The sequence below is a fragment of the Ursus maritimus genome, unplaced genomic scaffold (genome assembly GCF_017311325.1).
Source record: "Ursus maritimus isolate PB19 unplaced genomic scaffold, ASM1731132v1 scaffold_19, whole genome shotgun sequence".
Classification (NCBI taxonomy): domain Eukaryota; kingdom Metazoa; phylum Chordata; class Mammalia; order Carnivora; family Ursidae; genus Ursus; species Ursus maritimus.
In genome coordinates this window covers 56263825-56277532 of record NW_024424341.1, presented here as the reverse complement: position 1 = coordinate 56277532, position 13708 = coordinate 56263825, and the positions used below count along the sequence as shown (strand labels likewise).

Here is a 13708-nt window from a genome sequence, read left to right as displayed (position 1 = left end):
CCCCGTCACCGGGCGTGTCTCCCCAGAGGCCTCCACTGGAGGAAGCCGTCAGATCTCTTGTGTCCCCGTTCTGGGGACACAGGCAGCAGCACCGAAGGTGGGGGGAGGCAGGTGGACAGATGAATGGACGGTGTGGGTTGTACACACCGCCCTGTGTCTCTCTTCCTTCCCCAGGGTCCCTTACCTGGCTGTGGCCCGGACGTTTGAGAAGATTGAGGAAGTTTCTGCTCGGTAATTCATCAGGCCTGCCTAGGCGGACTGGGGCAGGTGGGGCGGTGGCTCGCGCTGCCCGGTCCCTTCCGCCGCTGCTCTTTCAGCTTCGCCCTCCCGCACGCGTCCCCGGCCCCTGGAGTGGCTGCAGGATCTCATGGGCCCCAGGCTCGGAAGGCCCACGCCACGCTTCTGTCTCTTTCTGTGGGTCAGAACGAGCCGTGAGTGTGAGCCCAGATTCCAGGGTGGGGAAACCGCCTCTTCCCGATGGCAGCAACTTGTTGTCCCCTCAGCAGTGGGAAGTAACCACAGCCTCGCTGATTGTCTTGCCCTTAGTGTGAGAAGGTCCGGGTCTGGATTATAGTGGGAACCCTGCTCCCAGCGAGCGCAGGTCAGGCCTCCAGCGCACAGGGCTGCTCGGACCCGGCCCTCCCCCTTCCCCCCAGCCCCCAGCCCTCACTCCTGAGTGTTTAGTCACTGTCGTCAGGGGGCCCACCCGGTTCTCCTTCCTACCTGCATGTCAGCCTTGTTTCCAGAAGATCCTTCCATGTTGGCTTAAGTAGGTCTCGGCCCTTTTAATCTTGCCCTGTAGGGTTCCTGCATTTTTCACTTCTCAAACATGAGCAGAGCATTTAGGCTGTTCCCAGCGCTCTGTTCTTGTCGGCATGTGTCTTTGTGAACATGGGAGGAGCTTCCTCTGGGGCCGGAGCCCCACAGTGGAATTGCAGGGCACGGAGGGCACGGGAAGGGTGTGCCAGGCCTTGGGCTGCAGCAGCAGGGGGGCCGGATTAGCCGAAGCCCTGCCCGGGGTGGGCAGACAGGCCCGGGAGCGGGCCCAGCTCCACTGCTTCCTGGCTGTGTGACTGTGGGCGGGTGGCCTGACCTCCTGAGCTTTGGTCTCTTCACGAGGAAAGTGCAGTCATGCGTCTCGAGCTTGCTCTGAGAGCTGTGGAATGAAGAGTAGCACAGCTGGGTGTTTGGTGTCCAGAGACACTGTCCGAGATCCCTGCATTCAGGAGAACTGCAGGTGGCTGTCCAGACCCCATAAGCCCCAGTTGGAGGGTCTTACACATTTTTTTTTAGCTTTCTTGAAATAGTTTTTGTGTTTTTTTTTTAAAGATTTTATTTATTTATTTGACAGAGAGACAGCCAGCGAGAGAGGGAACACAAGCAGGGGAAGTGGGAGAGGAAGAAGCAGGCTCCCAGCTAAGGAGCCTGACGTGGGGGTCGATCCCAGAACGCCGGCATCACGCCCTGAGCTGAAGGCAGACGCTTAACGGCTGCGCTACCCAGGCACCCCTCTTGAAATAGTTTTAAACTTAGAGAAAAATTGCAGAAAGAGCACTGCAAGTCCCTGTACCCTTGGCCAGCTGTCACTATTGTCAGCCTCTCCCGCCAGCATGGGGTTGTTGCCGAGAGCAGGACGTTAGCGTCAGTGCACGCTATGAAGTGACGTCCAGACTGCATTTGTGTTTTGCCAGTTTCCCCTTTTGCATTGTCCTTGCCAGGCCAGGACCCACCCCAGACCCTGACCCCTACCGTGGCGTGTCGTCACCGCAGGGGGTGGGGGCACCTGTTGTGGCCAGCCTGATTCCTAGTGACGTGGCTTCAGGGCCGTCTGCCAGGCGCCTCGGCTGTACGCTCGCCGTCTTCCCCTTTGCATTCAGCACGCGTCTCATGGGGTTTCCCTTTGCGCCTGTGAGCCACACAGAAACGGGGTTTTACTTTTAGAGCCAGCACAACGTAGTGGCGGGGAGAGTGGGTCCTCGGCAGATGGCCTCGGCTCACATCTCAGCCTGATTCTCACCGGCTCTGTGACCTTGGCCGAGTTACGGGATCTCTCTGGGCCTCAGTTGCCTCCTCTGTAAAGTGGGGGTGATATCAGTGTCTGCCTCATGGGGGCGCTGTGAGCGTTTGGGGAGCGTAAGCAGGCTCCTGGCACCTAGAAAATGCTCCACCCAGCAGCCACCGTTCCTCTGTGGATGGCCATCCCTGTCTTTGTTGCAAGCGTGGGGCAGGCCCACCCTACCACCAGCATCTGCGGTGGTGCCTGTGGCTCAGGTCACAGCCCGGGCCTGGACTTGAGCTCCTCCTCTTCTCCTTTCCTGGGGTGCTTTCCACCTGCCCCCCAACTCTGACCCCGAAACGCCAGGAGGTCACAGTGTTGCCCCTCCCCCAGGCTCCGGATGGTGGAGACGCTGAGCAACTTGCTGCGTTCTGTGGTGGCCCTGTCGCCTCCCGACCTCGCCCCGGTCCTCTACCTCAGCCTCAGCCGCCTTGGGCCGCCCCAGCAGGGCCTGGAGCTTGGCGTCGGTGACGGCGTCCTGCTCAAGGCTGTGGCCCAGGCCACGGGTAAGCAAGCGTGGGGTGTGGTGGCAGTTCTAGTGTGGGGCCCGCTCCAGGGGAGAAGGGGCAGAGGTGGGGAGAGGGGACGACAGGACAGATTGATGGGCGGGGAGCCTGGGGCATTGATTCAGGTGAGGGAAGCCGGGTGGCTTGGGCAGGGCTGTGGGGGTGGAAGGAGGGACTGGGAAGATGGGCCTGCAGAGGGAGCAGGACGGGGGCGCTGGGACTGAGGCTCGGGGCCCAGGGAGGCGGTAGAGCCTGGGGGCCGAGGGGAGATGTGGGGAGACCGCGAGCGAGCGGGGCCTGCGGTGCTGGGTGTTCATGGTGGGGGAGGGCCGGGGCTGGGCCGGCTGTGGGCAGAGACCGCCGGAGATGGACACACAGCCCCACGCCCCCCCCACCACTGGTTCCCTCCACCCCAAGGGCGGCAGCTGGAGTCTGTCAAGGCCGAGGCAGCCGAGAAGGGCGACGTGGGGCTGGTGGCCGAGAACAGCCGCAGCACCCAGAGACTCATGCTGCCCCCGCCCGCACTCACCGCCGCCGGCGTCTTCACCAAGTTCCGAGACATCGCCCGGCTGGCGGGCAGCGCTGTGAGTGGGCGGGGCGGCAGCGCGGGCGAGGGGGCTTCCGGCCACACTCTTTCTGTGGTGGGGCGCTTCGGGCCTGCTTGGGGGGGATCTCCTCCTGCGATTCCAGCCTGGCTCTGCTGCTACCGTAAACACTTGCTGAGCAGAGTGACGGAGGCAGGCTGGAGCCGGCCTTGCCTACTGCATCCCTGCACGGCGGGAAGTGGGAGTGGGGTGACAGCAAGTGTGTAACCCCGGGCGGCCAGCCCGGAGGAGGTGTGGCCCCCTCCCTTCGCCCCAGGCACTGACTGCTCCACCCCGCTTCAGTCCACAGCCAAGAAGATAGACGTCATCAAAGGCCTCTTTGTCGCCTGCCGCCACTCGGAAGCCCGATACATCGCCAGGTAGGTGTGGATCTGGGAGCCTGGGAGAGGCGGCCGGAGGGAGGGACCGGCAATGGGAGTCCCACTGGTGCCCTGGCCACCCTCACACCGGGCCCTGAGGGGCTGGAAGGGGAACACAGGGTCCCTTTCCCGGGTGGCCTGGGGCTTGTGCGCAAGAGGTGCTGGGATTGGTTAGCGATGTCTGCCTTGGCCTCAGCGGAAGTGGTACAGGACGAGGGGCCAGGTGGTGGCCATGAGGGTGGAAACGAAATCATGGGCAGCCCCCATCACGGGACATTTCTTGGGTGCCCGGTGCCGGGTGTGGCATCCTGTCAGTCCCTCTGCGGCACTACCAGGCAGGCCCCGTTACCCTCAGCCGGGTGTGCAGAAGGGGGGATGGAGACCCCTGGCTCAGAGCCACGCCTGTGCCGGGGGGGGGGCAGGTTGCCGAGCAGCTCGCTCTGTGGCACCTCTGGGGAGGTCGTGTCCTGGTTCCAGGCCCGCTGTGCCCTGGCTCGCCCTCCCCGAGCCTCACCGCTTCCCCAGAGGGCAGCTTAGATGAGAGCAGAAGACAGCGCGAGGCCCCTAGTTCTGCCCCAGGGAAGGCCAGCGGCCGCAGGGGTTAGGGGCTGGCGTCCGTTTTCTCGTCTGTTCAGTGGGGCTGTGCGATCCCTCAGGTCCCTTCCTGCTCTGAAGGTTGTTCTGGTTTTGAGGAGAGGGTTACAGAGGGTCGAGGTGGGGGAGACGGGAGGAGGCACGGGGAGGGGGTAGAGGGCAAGCTGGGGAGGGTGGTGACAGGCCCGCTCCCCCTTGCCTGCTGTCTCCGCAGAGCCCTGAGTGGACGGCTGCGCCTCGGGCTGGCAGAGCAGTCGGTGCTGGCCGCCCTTGCCCAGGCCGTGAGCCTCACGCCCCCAGGCCAAGGTGAGGCCCCGCGGTGTTCTCCGCACCCAGCACTGGAGTTAACCAGGCCGCCCGCCCGCCTTTCCCTAAGTCTGCGCCCCTGCTCTTCGCCTGGCTCCTTCCCTGGCAGCCTCGTTTCCGTTCCTTGTTTCCCATATGACACCCGCTGTGCCCCGGGGTAACCGAGGGGTCGGGCCCGCCCCAAAGCCTCTGCCTGTGCATCTGGTCTTAGGATTCCCCCCGGCCGTCGTGGATGCTGGGAAGGGCAGGACAGCAGAGGCCCGAAAGACGTGGCTGGAGGAGCAAGCCATGATCCTGAAGCAGACATTCTGGTGAGATCCGGGGCGTGGGCAGGGTCGGAGGGCCAGAGGAGGGGGTGGGCTCAGCACCAAGGGCCATGTGCTACATCGGCAAGGCCAGTGGCTGGCAAGCGCTGTGGACCATCGTGGGGCTGGTGACAGAGCAGGGGTGGTGACCCAGACAAGATTGGTGCCGGGCATGAGGCAGGGGACAACGAAGGATCGGGGACACGGGGACGGCGAGCAGGGAAGAGATGCTGGCCGCGGGTGCGAGTGGCGAGACCTCTGGGAGTTCCCAGCACGTCCACACATGCGCAGAGGCCCCGAGACAACCAGAGCAGGGCTGGCGACTGACACACAGTGGGTCAGGACATCCATGGGGTGACAGCGAGGGCTCCTGGGAGGGTGCTGTGGGGAGAACCTGGCCACAGCGAGATGGTGACTGCCCAGAGAGAGTGTCAGGGGCAGGAGGGCCCAGGAGCATTTCTGGAAATGCCCTTAGGGCACCTGCTGGGGCACAGGGCCAGAATGACCCTGCACATCTCCTCCCCCTCCCGGGGCCAGGACAGCAGTCTCCACTCTGCCCATGGTCTCCACTCTGCCCGGGGGGGGAGGATCTGCGAACTGGTGCTGCCCGGCCTGCCCCCAGCCAGCTACATCAGACTCGCGGGAGGTGGGGCCTGGCCTTGGAGAAATTGCTTAATCCACCCTTGAGTTGTTCTAACGTGTAGCCCAGGTAGAGGGTCATGGGTCTCCTGCTCACAGGTAGGGGTAATGGCAGGCCCAGAGCAAGGGAGACAGAGTGACGTGCAGGGCGTTGGGCGGGGAGTGTGACAGAGACAGCCGGAGTCGGGGATGGGTGGGAGCAGACCCCCGGACAAGGTGACAGGCTGGCAGCGGCGCACTTGCAGCCAGAGCACAGGGTTTCCAGGCTGCCAGAGTTCTGGAAAGACAGCTGCCAACTCGTTGTTGCCCCCTCCCCAGCGAGGTGCCGGACCTGGACCGGATCATCCCCGTGCTGCTGGAGCACGGCCTGGAGCGCCTCCCGGAGCACTGCAAGCTGAGCCCAGGTATGAGCCCTCGGGACTGACCGCAACCCTACCCCGGGTGGAGCTGGCTCCAGGGCCCCCCCCGTAGGCTCCACTCCCCCCTCCCGGCAGATTCCTCCTCTTGCCGCCAAAATCGAACCCTGTTTCCCGTGTGGAAAGCCATCCCTTTTCTATTTGGAGTCCCCTTCTGCATTAGGTGGGGTGTGGATAAACACTGTGACAGAGATACCCCAAAAGGCAGTGGGTCAGGCCAGACAGAACCTTCCTCTCGCATGTAAGCATCCGGAGGAAGGCAGGTGATCAGGGAGGACACATGGCTGGGCTCCAGGGACTTGTCCTGTCACTGTGTCATCCCGAGGTTTTCACCCTAACGTGCATGACCAGAAGTGGCTCAGGTTTCTAGATCACAGAAGAGGGTGAGAGAGAAGAGGGGCGAGGACGTGACCCAGACCTCGTGCACACCACCACCCACGCATCCTAATCACGTGGCCTTCCCTCGCTGCAAGGGGGGCTGGGAATGTCCCAAGCTGGGAGGCTGACTGCTCCGGAGTTGGGACGGCATGTTCTCTCCTTACTCAGAAGGGAGAATGGGTCCTGGGGCACAGCTAGCTGTCTCTGCTACACACCCCCGATCGGATGTCGCTGGCGCCTTCCCCGTTTACTCTAACTCTCGCTCCTCCCCTCCCAGGGGTTCCCCTGAAACCGATGCTGGCGCACCCCACGCGGGGTGTCAGTGAGGTCCTGAAACGCTTCGAGGAGGCAGCTTTCACCTGCGAGTACAAATACGACGGGCAGAGGGCGCAGGTACGGGGGTGGGCACACGCCTTCAGCAGAAGGGAGGGCGCCAGAGAGCGGGGCCCTGGGGTGGGTCAGACCCGAACTCGGAGTGCCTCCTGCCGCAGACCTCTCGTCTGACCTTACGCATCTCCGGCTTTAATTGCCACCCTCATTGCCTGGGTAATGGTGTGTTAATCACCACCTCCCTGGCTTACCTGAAAGTCAATTTTATTCGATAAAATCGTCAAAGTCCCACGGCAGGGGGAGTTCAAGACGTGTTGGCCTCACCTGTGCCCTGCTGGTGGGGCGTTCACTGCACCAGCCGTGGCGGGAGGCGCCTCCTTACTCCGCAGTGCAGGTGTGCAGGCGTGTGTCCTGCGCCCCGGGGCCAGGGACGTCCTTGGGTCTGTAAGGATGCTTCTCATGGCTCTTCGGTCCTGGCGGGGAGCTGGGGCTGCCGTGTTCATTGCGGGGACAGATGAGCGAGTGTGGTGGGTGACACACGCTTCAGTGCTCTGAAGCCGTTAGAAGCGGCGAACTAGGAGACTGAGCATCGTGGATGGACCCTCAAACTGTGATGCCGAGAAAAAATAAGAAATCAAAGAATTTACAGAAGCAACAGTGATTTTGAAAATATGTGTCTGTTTTAAGCCAGATACGTTCTGTCCAGCACACACATAGCCGTTGAGATGACGCCCGTGTAAGGCGGCGTATTTGTGGTTCCGCTTATGGATTGTGACCAGAGCGTATGAAAAGAAATTAACAATACATTCAGAGTGATATCTACGGCTAACACCCAGGCAGATCCGCTGAGACACAGCAAGACACTTGAGCATCCAGGGTGGTGGGAGGGGGGTGGATAGGGAGGGTGAGGAAGGAGATGGAGGGCCTTCCATGCACTGGTGGGAAGCGCTGTGTGGCTGGAGGAGAGAGCTTCTGGAACCTTCTGCCGGTGAAGGGCGAGCGGGGGCGGCTGGGGTGGGCTGGGCTCTGAGTCGCTGTCCCCTCCCCCGCTGCTGCAGATCCACGTCCTGGAAGGCGGGGAGGTGAAGATCTTCAGCAGGAATCAGGAAGACAATACCGGAAAGTACCCGGACATCATCAGCCGCATCCCCAAGGTCAGCGTCTGCCATGTGCTTCGCCCCTGGGAGGGGCTGCGGATACGGGTGCACAGACCTGCGGCCCGTCCAGGCCAGCTGGGCGCGGCGGGTCTGTCCGACCGGAGATCGGAGTGCCTTTGGCTGCAAGTGATGTAACAGCTTAAGCCCAGAGGCTTAAGCAGATGCTTTTTTTTTTCCCTCAAAGAAATCGGGGTGGGCGGCCCTAGCCTGGCTCAGCTGGGCACCGAAGTCCCCCAGAAGCCGTTCATTTCCATCTCTGCCCTCTGCTGTCCTTGGCTGGTCCCCTGATCTTCCCCAGACACTTCGGACAGAAAGGCGGGCAAGCGGGTCCAGCCTCGCACTGTCCCCTCCCCTGAGGAGACTAAATGCTCCGTGGACCCCCCCCCCCCACCGACTCTGGCTTGGAGTCAGCGTCCAGCACTGGGCCCCATGGTGCAGCAGTGACTGGAAAAGCCACAGTCTCACTCTGACAGGGAGAGGCGGTTGGGATGCCGGTGGAGGGAGCTGGCCTGTAGGTCAGCCCTGCAGTCGGAGTAGACCGGGGCGTCTCTGCTCCCGGGCATCTTGGACCTGTTTTGGGAGTCCTTGGTCAAACAGCCTTCCTTGCCTGCCCCTCGTTAATGAGGAAGCCGGCGCTTTCCCAGAGCCGCGAGGACAGACCTAACAGCAGATCACAGGCATTGGTGGAGCTCTTGTTAGCTGCCGGGCACTAGTGTTTCCAGTCGGTTTTACTGGATGTAATTTGTATGCAGCGTTCTGATTTTAGCGTGCGTGGTTTGGCGAGTTTGGGCAAGTTTATACACACCCACGTAAACGTAAGACATTTCCATGTCCGGATCACTCTATATTGTCCTGTGTTCTGTGCCAAGCTGCACCCCCATCCAGCTCCCATAGGCAACCAGCTTCCTGCGAGCGGTCTCCTCCAGTTCGGGGTCTTTTGTATCTGGCTGCTTTTGCTCGTTCATTGGGCAAGTGTTTCCTGGGCATCTGCTCTGTGCTGAGCCCTGTGCAGGAGGCTGGGGACTCAGCTTAGACAGGCTACACCCTGCTCGGGCCTAGCGGGGCAGGCAGATCTTCATTGGAGCGCCCCACTGCTGGCTCCATAGTTGTATGTGGAGACCTGAGCTCTGAAGGACCGCCATTCTGTGAGCCTCTGTAAGAGTCAGACTTGATCTAGGCCCGGTGTCAGCGAGCCAGGCCGCCACTGTGCGTGGCCCCAGATGAAGGGTGCCATCTGGTGGTGTGCCGCTGTGTTCCTTTGAGGGAAAAGAAGTCCTCCCCATGGAGGTGAAGAATAAGGACAGGCTTTCTAGAGTGATTAGCATGTGCAAAGGCCCTGTGGTTGAAGGGGCCTGGCCAATCCACAAAACGAGAGGCTAGCATGCTGGGGTGCAGAGTCTGAGAGAGCCTGGTAAGGTGAGGGAGGGCCAGGAGCTGACTTAGGAGAGCCCCCACAGCTTTGGGGAGCTGGGGATGATTTTTAGCACGGATGCAGTGCAATCAGATTTGGGGTTTGCTCAGAGCACCCAATTGCTTTGAGGAGAGGGGGTTAGCCACGAGGTCCGTGCAAGAGCAGGGAGACCAGTAGGACAATGTGGCCTCGGCTGGACTGGGCTCAGTGAGGTGGTGATCTGTGGGTGGCTTAGAGATTTCAGAGGGACAAGTTCGCAGGGAATTGACAAAGGCCACTAAGTTTCCAGCTTATGGGACCAAGTAAGAAGTCTCCGAAAAGTTTGTTTTTCCCCTCCTTGTGGGCGATGAGAAGATAATATTTATCCATACGTACATCGTCCCTGGATCTTGAGAGCTGTGGAAGGAAAAGAACATTTGTTTCTCTGGGCCTGTCTTTGGCCCTTATCCCCTACCTCTCAGTAGCCCTGGATCTCTCTCTTCACCTTTCAGATTAAACTCCCGTCAGTCACGTCCTTCATCCTAGACACAGAAGCTGTGGCTTGGGACCGGGAAAAGCAGCAGATCCAGCCATTCCAGGTGCTCACCACCCGCAAACGCAAGGTAGCCTCTGTCCCCCTCCGCTTCCTGCCATAGTCCCACACTTTCTCCTCTTCCTCCCAGCCCTGCCCCATCCCCAGAAGGACAGAGTGTCTGCTGGGATGCAGTTCTCGCTGCCTTTTACAGTGTGGCTGCCACAGTTCCAGCCATTGCATTCTCATCCCAGCATGCTAAAGACAAAGGAGGAAAGAGCCCTGTTCTATATCTCTGTTTTATCATGAAAGATCTGTTCCAGGAGCCCCCACAACCTGTGTCCCAGCAAACTTCTTTACCCTCATTGGCCAGACCCATGTCCCGTCAGCACCATTAGCTGCAAGGGAGGCTGGGAGAGCAAATATCTGACAGGGGAATGAGGTTGTCGGGATTCGTTGGGCGCCATCACGATGCAGAGCCCAGAGCCAGCAGCGTTGTCACCCTCATGGGTGCGTAGCCTACTGGCTGGAGAGAAGGGGAGAGTGGTAGGTGACAGGCGTCTGCCTGGGGCATGATGGGAGGCGCACCGACCATGCCCCCATCACCATCCCCCACCCCCGTTCTCCCTTCTGTCCCAACCCAGGAGGTGGACGCGGCAGAGATCCAGGTGCAGGTGTGTCTGTATGCCTTCGACCTCATCTACCTCAATGGAGAGGTGAGTTCCGGCTGCATGTCTGGGGGCGGATGGGGGCGCTGTGTGAGCTTGGGAGCCAGCAGTCTGAATGGCCACGCTCGGGCTGCGGTTCTCAAAGTGTGGTCCGAGGATCCCCGAAGGTGTCTCCAGGACCCTCTCGGGGGAGTCTGTGAGACCTTGAATGCAGACGCACATGTGAGAGCCCAGCTCCGTTAAAAGCCAGACATTAGGGGCATCTGGGTGGCTCAGTTGATTAAGTGTCTGCCTTCAGCTCAGGTCATGATCCCAGAGTCCTGGGATCGAGCCCTGCATCAGGCTTCCTGCTCAGCAGGGAAGTCTGCTTCTCTCTCTCCCTCTGCCTGCCCCCTGCTTGAGTGTGCTCCTGCGCTCACTCTCTCTCTCTCTGTCTCTCAAATAAATAAATAAAATCTTAAAAAAAAAAAAAACCAGAGAGTAAAGAATTTGCAAAATGGTAATCTAATGCTCCCTCTTCTCACTAATTATTTTCTAATACAGGCACATTTCATAAAATATGTTGTTGGGTTCACATATTGGAGTTATTATTTTTAAATGAATTAATAAATGTCGAGATTTCTCATTTCTAACATAGCAAATATTAACATGTGATTTAATAGCTCATACATCGTCGTTACCCCAGTAAATATCCAGAGATGTAACCCACATACAGAGAAGCTCTCTGGAGTGAGTCCTTGGCACATTTCAAGAGCGTGAGGGGGTCCCGAGACTGGAAAGTTTGTGAACTGCTACTCCAGGGCATGAGTTAAGAATCTGGAGTCAGACCACCTGCCTTCACATTCCAGCTCTCCCTTCCTGGCTGTGTGGCCACAGATGAGTGACTCAGCCTCTCTGAGTCTCTGATTCCTTATCACTACTAGGATCAGTCACCACCTTTATTCCAGAGTCTTCCCTTAGGAGAGTCTCAGAGTGAATCTAGACTCAGAATGAATGAGTTTGGGGCTGTCGAGACAAGCTCCATCCCGTTGCAGAAATGGGACAGAACAGAAGGAGTGAGTTCCCTGTCTCAGGAAGCATCCCACCTCAGCCTGCTGGAGGAGAGCCACGCCTCCCCTGGGGAAGGATGAGCGAGAGCTAGGTGACTTCCTTCCCTCGCCTGCCTGATGGTTTGTAAGAACAAGGCTTCCTGGGGCGCCTGGGTGGCACAGCGGTTAAGCGTCTGCCTTCGGCTCAGGGCGTGATCCCGGCGTTATGGGATCGAGCCCCACATCAGGCTCCTCCACTATGAGCCTGCTTCTTCCTCTTCCACTCCCCCTGCTTGTGTTCCTGCTCTCGCTGGCTGTCTCTATGTCTGTCAAATAAATAAATAAAATCTTTAAAAAAAAAAAAAAAAAGAACAAGGCTTCCTGCCAAATTCAGCTCTGACTCGGCTTGCATGATTTCCAGCAGGGCCGTGCCTGACCATCAGGAGTGTGTACAGAACATGAAAGGGTGTGGTTAATCAGATCACAAAGAGTAGATTAACTTCCAGAAGGTTCGTGAGTCTGTTTTGCAGTATAAGGCAAGCAGTGCTTTCCCACGAGTGGATTCGCTCTCACTCAGGGCTCGGCAGACGAAAGCATACGGGCCTAATCTGTCTCGGCCTTTGTTGTCTGTAAAGAACGTAACCACGCACCCATCCCCTTCCTTCTGCCCGACAGCCCGCGGGTGAGCGGTTGCGACAGAGCCCAAGTGGCCCACGGAGCCAAGAATGTTTACTGTCTGGTTCTTTGTGGGACAGGGTTGCTGACCCCCGGATTAAAATGGAAAGCAGCCTCTCAGAAACACATTTATATCGTACCCCTGTGGTCGCCAGCTTCCTTCTGGCTCTGTTCAGCCCGTGTTGAACGAGGGACCGTAGCCACAATCACACGAGTCCGTTCCAGTCTCCAGCCCCCTTGCTGCTCTTGACCTGCCCTTGAAATCGGTCCTTTTAGTTCTCAAAATCCTTGCGCGGGCGTGGGTCCTCCCTGTTGGGCCGTTCTGTCAGGAGCTGCGTGGTGGCAGGTGACGCAGGGCCTCCTGTCTCTCCTGAGCTCGGGCTTCTCCTCCATGGTGATGTCCCTTCCTCTCTCTCTTCCTGCCCTCCCCTTCACCGCCAGTCCCTGGTGCGTGAGCCGCTTTCCCGACGCCGGCAGCTGCTCCGGGAGAATTTCGTGGAGACGGAGGGCGAGTTTGTCTTTGCCGCCTCCCTGGACACCAAGGACACAGACCAGATCGCCGAGTTCTTGGAGCAGTCTGTGAAAGGTGAGGGGGTCTGGGGCGGGCCGCTGTGTGTACTCTGCCCTCCCACCCGCCCCAGCCCCCATGATTTCACCGGAAGCCTGTGGCTCCGGCCACCTGGCTTCACAAAGGCCACTCATCCGTGTCTCCCTCAGACTCCTGCGAGGGGCTCATGGTGAAAACCCTGGACGTCAACGCCACCTACGAGATCGCCAAGAGATCGCACAACTGGCTCAAGGTCAGCCGCCCCGGCCGCCCTTCCCACATCCGGCAATCTTTCCTTCCGGGTTTCCAGTCCCCACCTCGCCCGCCCGTAGTGAGTGCAGGAGCCTTTCTCAGCCCCTGCCGCCTCCCAGTCCAGCAAGCCTGGGACCGCCCCTCTGCACGCCCTCGGTGATGGATTCACCAGCAATCAGTTGAGAGCTGCCCCTGCCCGAGCACTTGAGAAACTAGATGAGGTTTCTGTTCTCTGAGCTTGCCCTCTGTGTCGAGTGGGGCCGGTAGGAAAGGAGTCAGCTAGGACATAAACGAGGTGACGTCAGGGTGACAAGCATTGCAAAGAAAGCAAGTCAAGTCAGGGGCCAGCAGTGATCTTAGAGTGCTCTGGTCATGGGGAAAGGCCTCTCTAGAGCTGATGCTTGGGTCGAGATGCAGATGACAGGAAAGAGTCAGCCATGTGGAGATCTGGGACAGGGCACCTAGGAGAAGGGGGGGCAGCAGGTGCAAAGGCCCTGAGGTCAGAACAAGCTTCACGTGTGCAGGGAGCAGGGTGATTGTGGTGTGAGGTGAGGTCAGGGTGCAGAGCAGGTCTCAGATCACATCGTGCCTTGAGGGTCGTTGTAAAATATTCTGGGTTTTACCTTAAGAGTTTTGAGAAGCCAGTGGAGGTTTTAGGCAGGAAGTCCCATTTTGCACAAGAGATCTGGCAGGCCGTGAATGGGGGATGTTTGGGGGTGGAGGGGCGGTGCTGGGCAGAGCGGGAGTCTGCGGGCAGGAGGCTTGCCTGGAGAGGGGCGGGAGGACTGCAGCAGGAGACGAGCCGGAGTGGAGCCGGCTGGGTTTCTTGGGTGTGTGTTAGCGGCCTGTGGTCTTTTACCCCCAGACCATCAGCAGCTGGGAGGGTATGAGCGTTTCCTGTCTTAGGACACTTTCCCTGCCGCATCCCCAAGGCCGAGCTCCTGCCTGACACTTAGTTAATGTTC

At 59.5% G+C, this 13708-nt stretch overlaps 1 protein-coding gene across 7 annotated transcripts in view; it reads left to right on the top strand.

Annotated features, from left to right (window-relative positions):
* The window catches only part of LIG1 (DNA ligase 1), a 34819-nt gene that overhangs the window by 15975 nt on the left and 5136 nt on the right, over positions 1 to 13708 (top strand). For 6 of the 7 annotated variants that reach the window (XM_040634238.1, XM_040634236.1, XM_040634235.1 and 3 more), the window contains exons 11-23: positions 175 to 231; positions 2390 to 2562; positions 2980 to 3146; positions 3450 to 3526; positions 4335 to 4426; positions 4638 to 4737; positions 5689 to 5774; positions 6442 to 6557; positions 7553 to 7648; positions 9554 to 9664; positions 10218 to 10289; positions 12386 to 12530; positions 12662 to 12744. In XM_040634238.1, coding sequence (XP_040490172.1) covers positions 175 to 231; positions 2390 to 2562; positions 2980 to 3146; positions 3450 to 3526; positions 4335 to 4426; positions 4638 to 4737; positions 5689 to 5774; positions 6442 to 6557; positions 7553 to 7648; positions 9554 to 9664; positions 10218 to 10289; positions 12386 to 12530; positions 12662 to 12744 — 1375 coding nt within the window. The remainder of the gene's footprint in view (positions 1 to 174; positions 232 to 2389; positions 2563 to 2979; positions 3147 to 3449; positions 3527 to 4334; positions 4427 to 4637; positions 4738 to 5688; positions 5775 to 6441; positions 6558 to 7552; positions 7649 to 9553; positions 9665 to 10217; positions 10290 to 12385; positions 12531 to 12661; positions 12745 to 13708) is intronic. The other variant, XM_040634237.1, reaches the window with a different exon arrangement.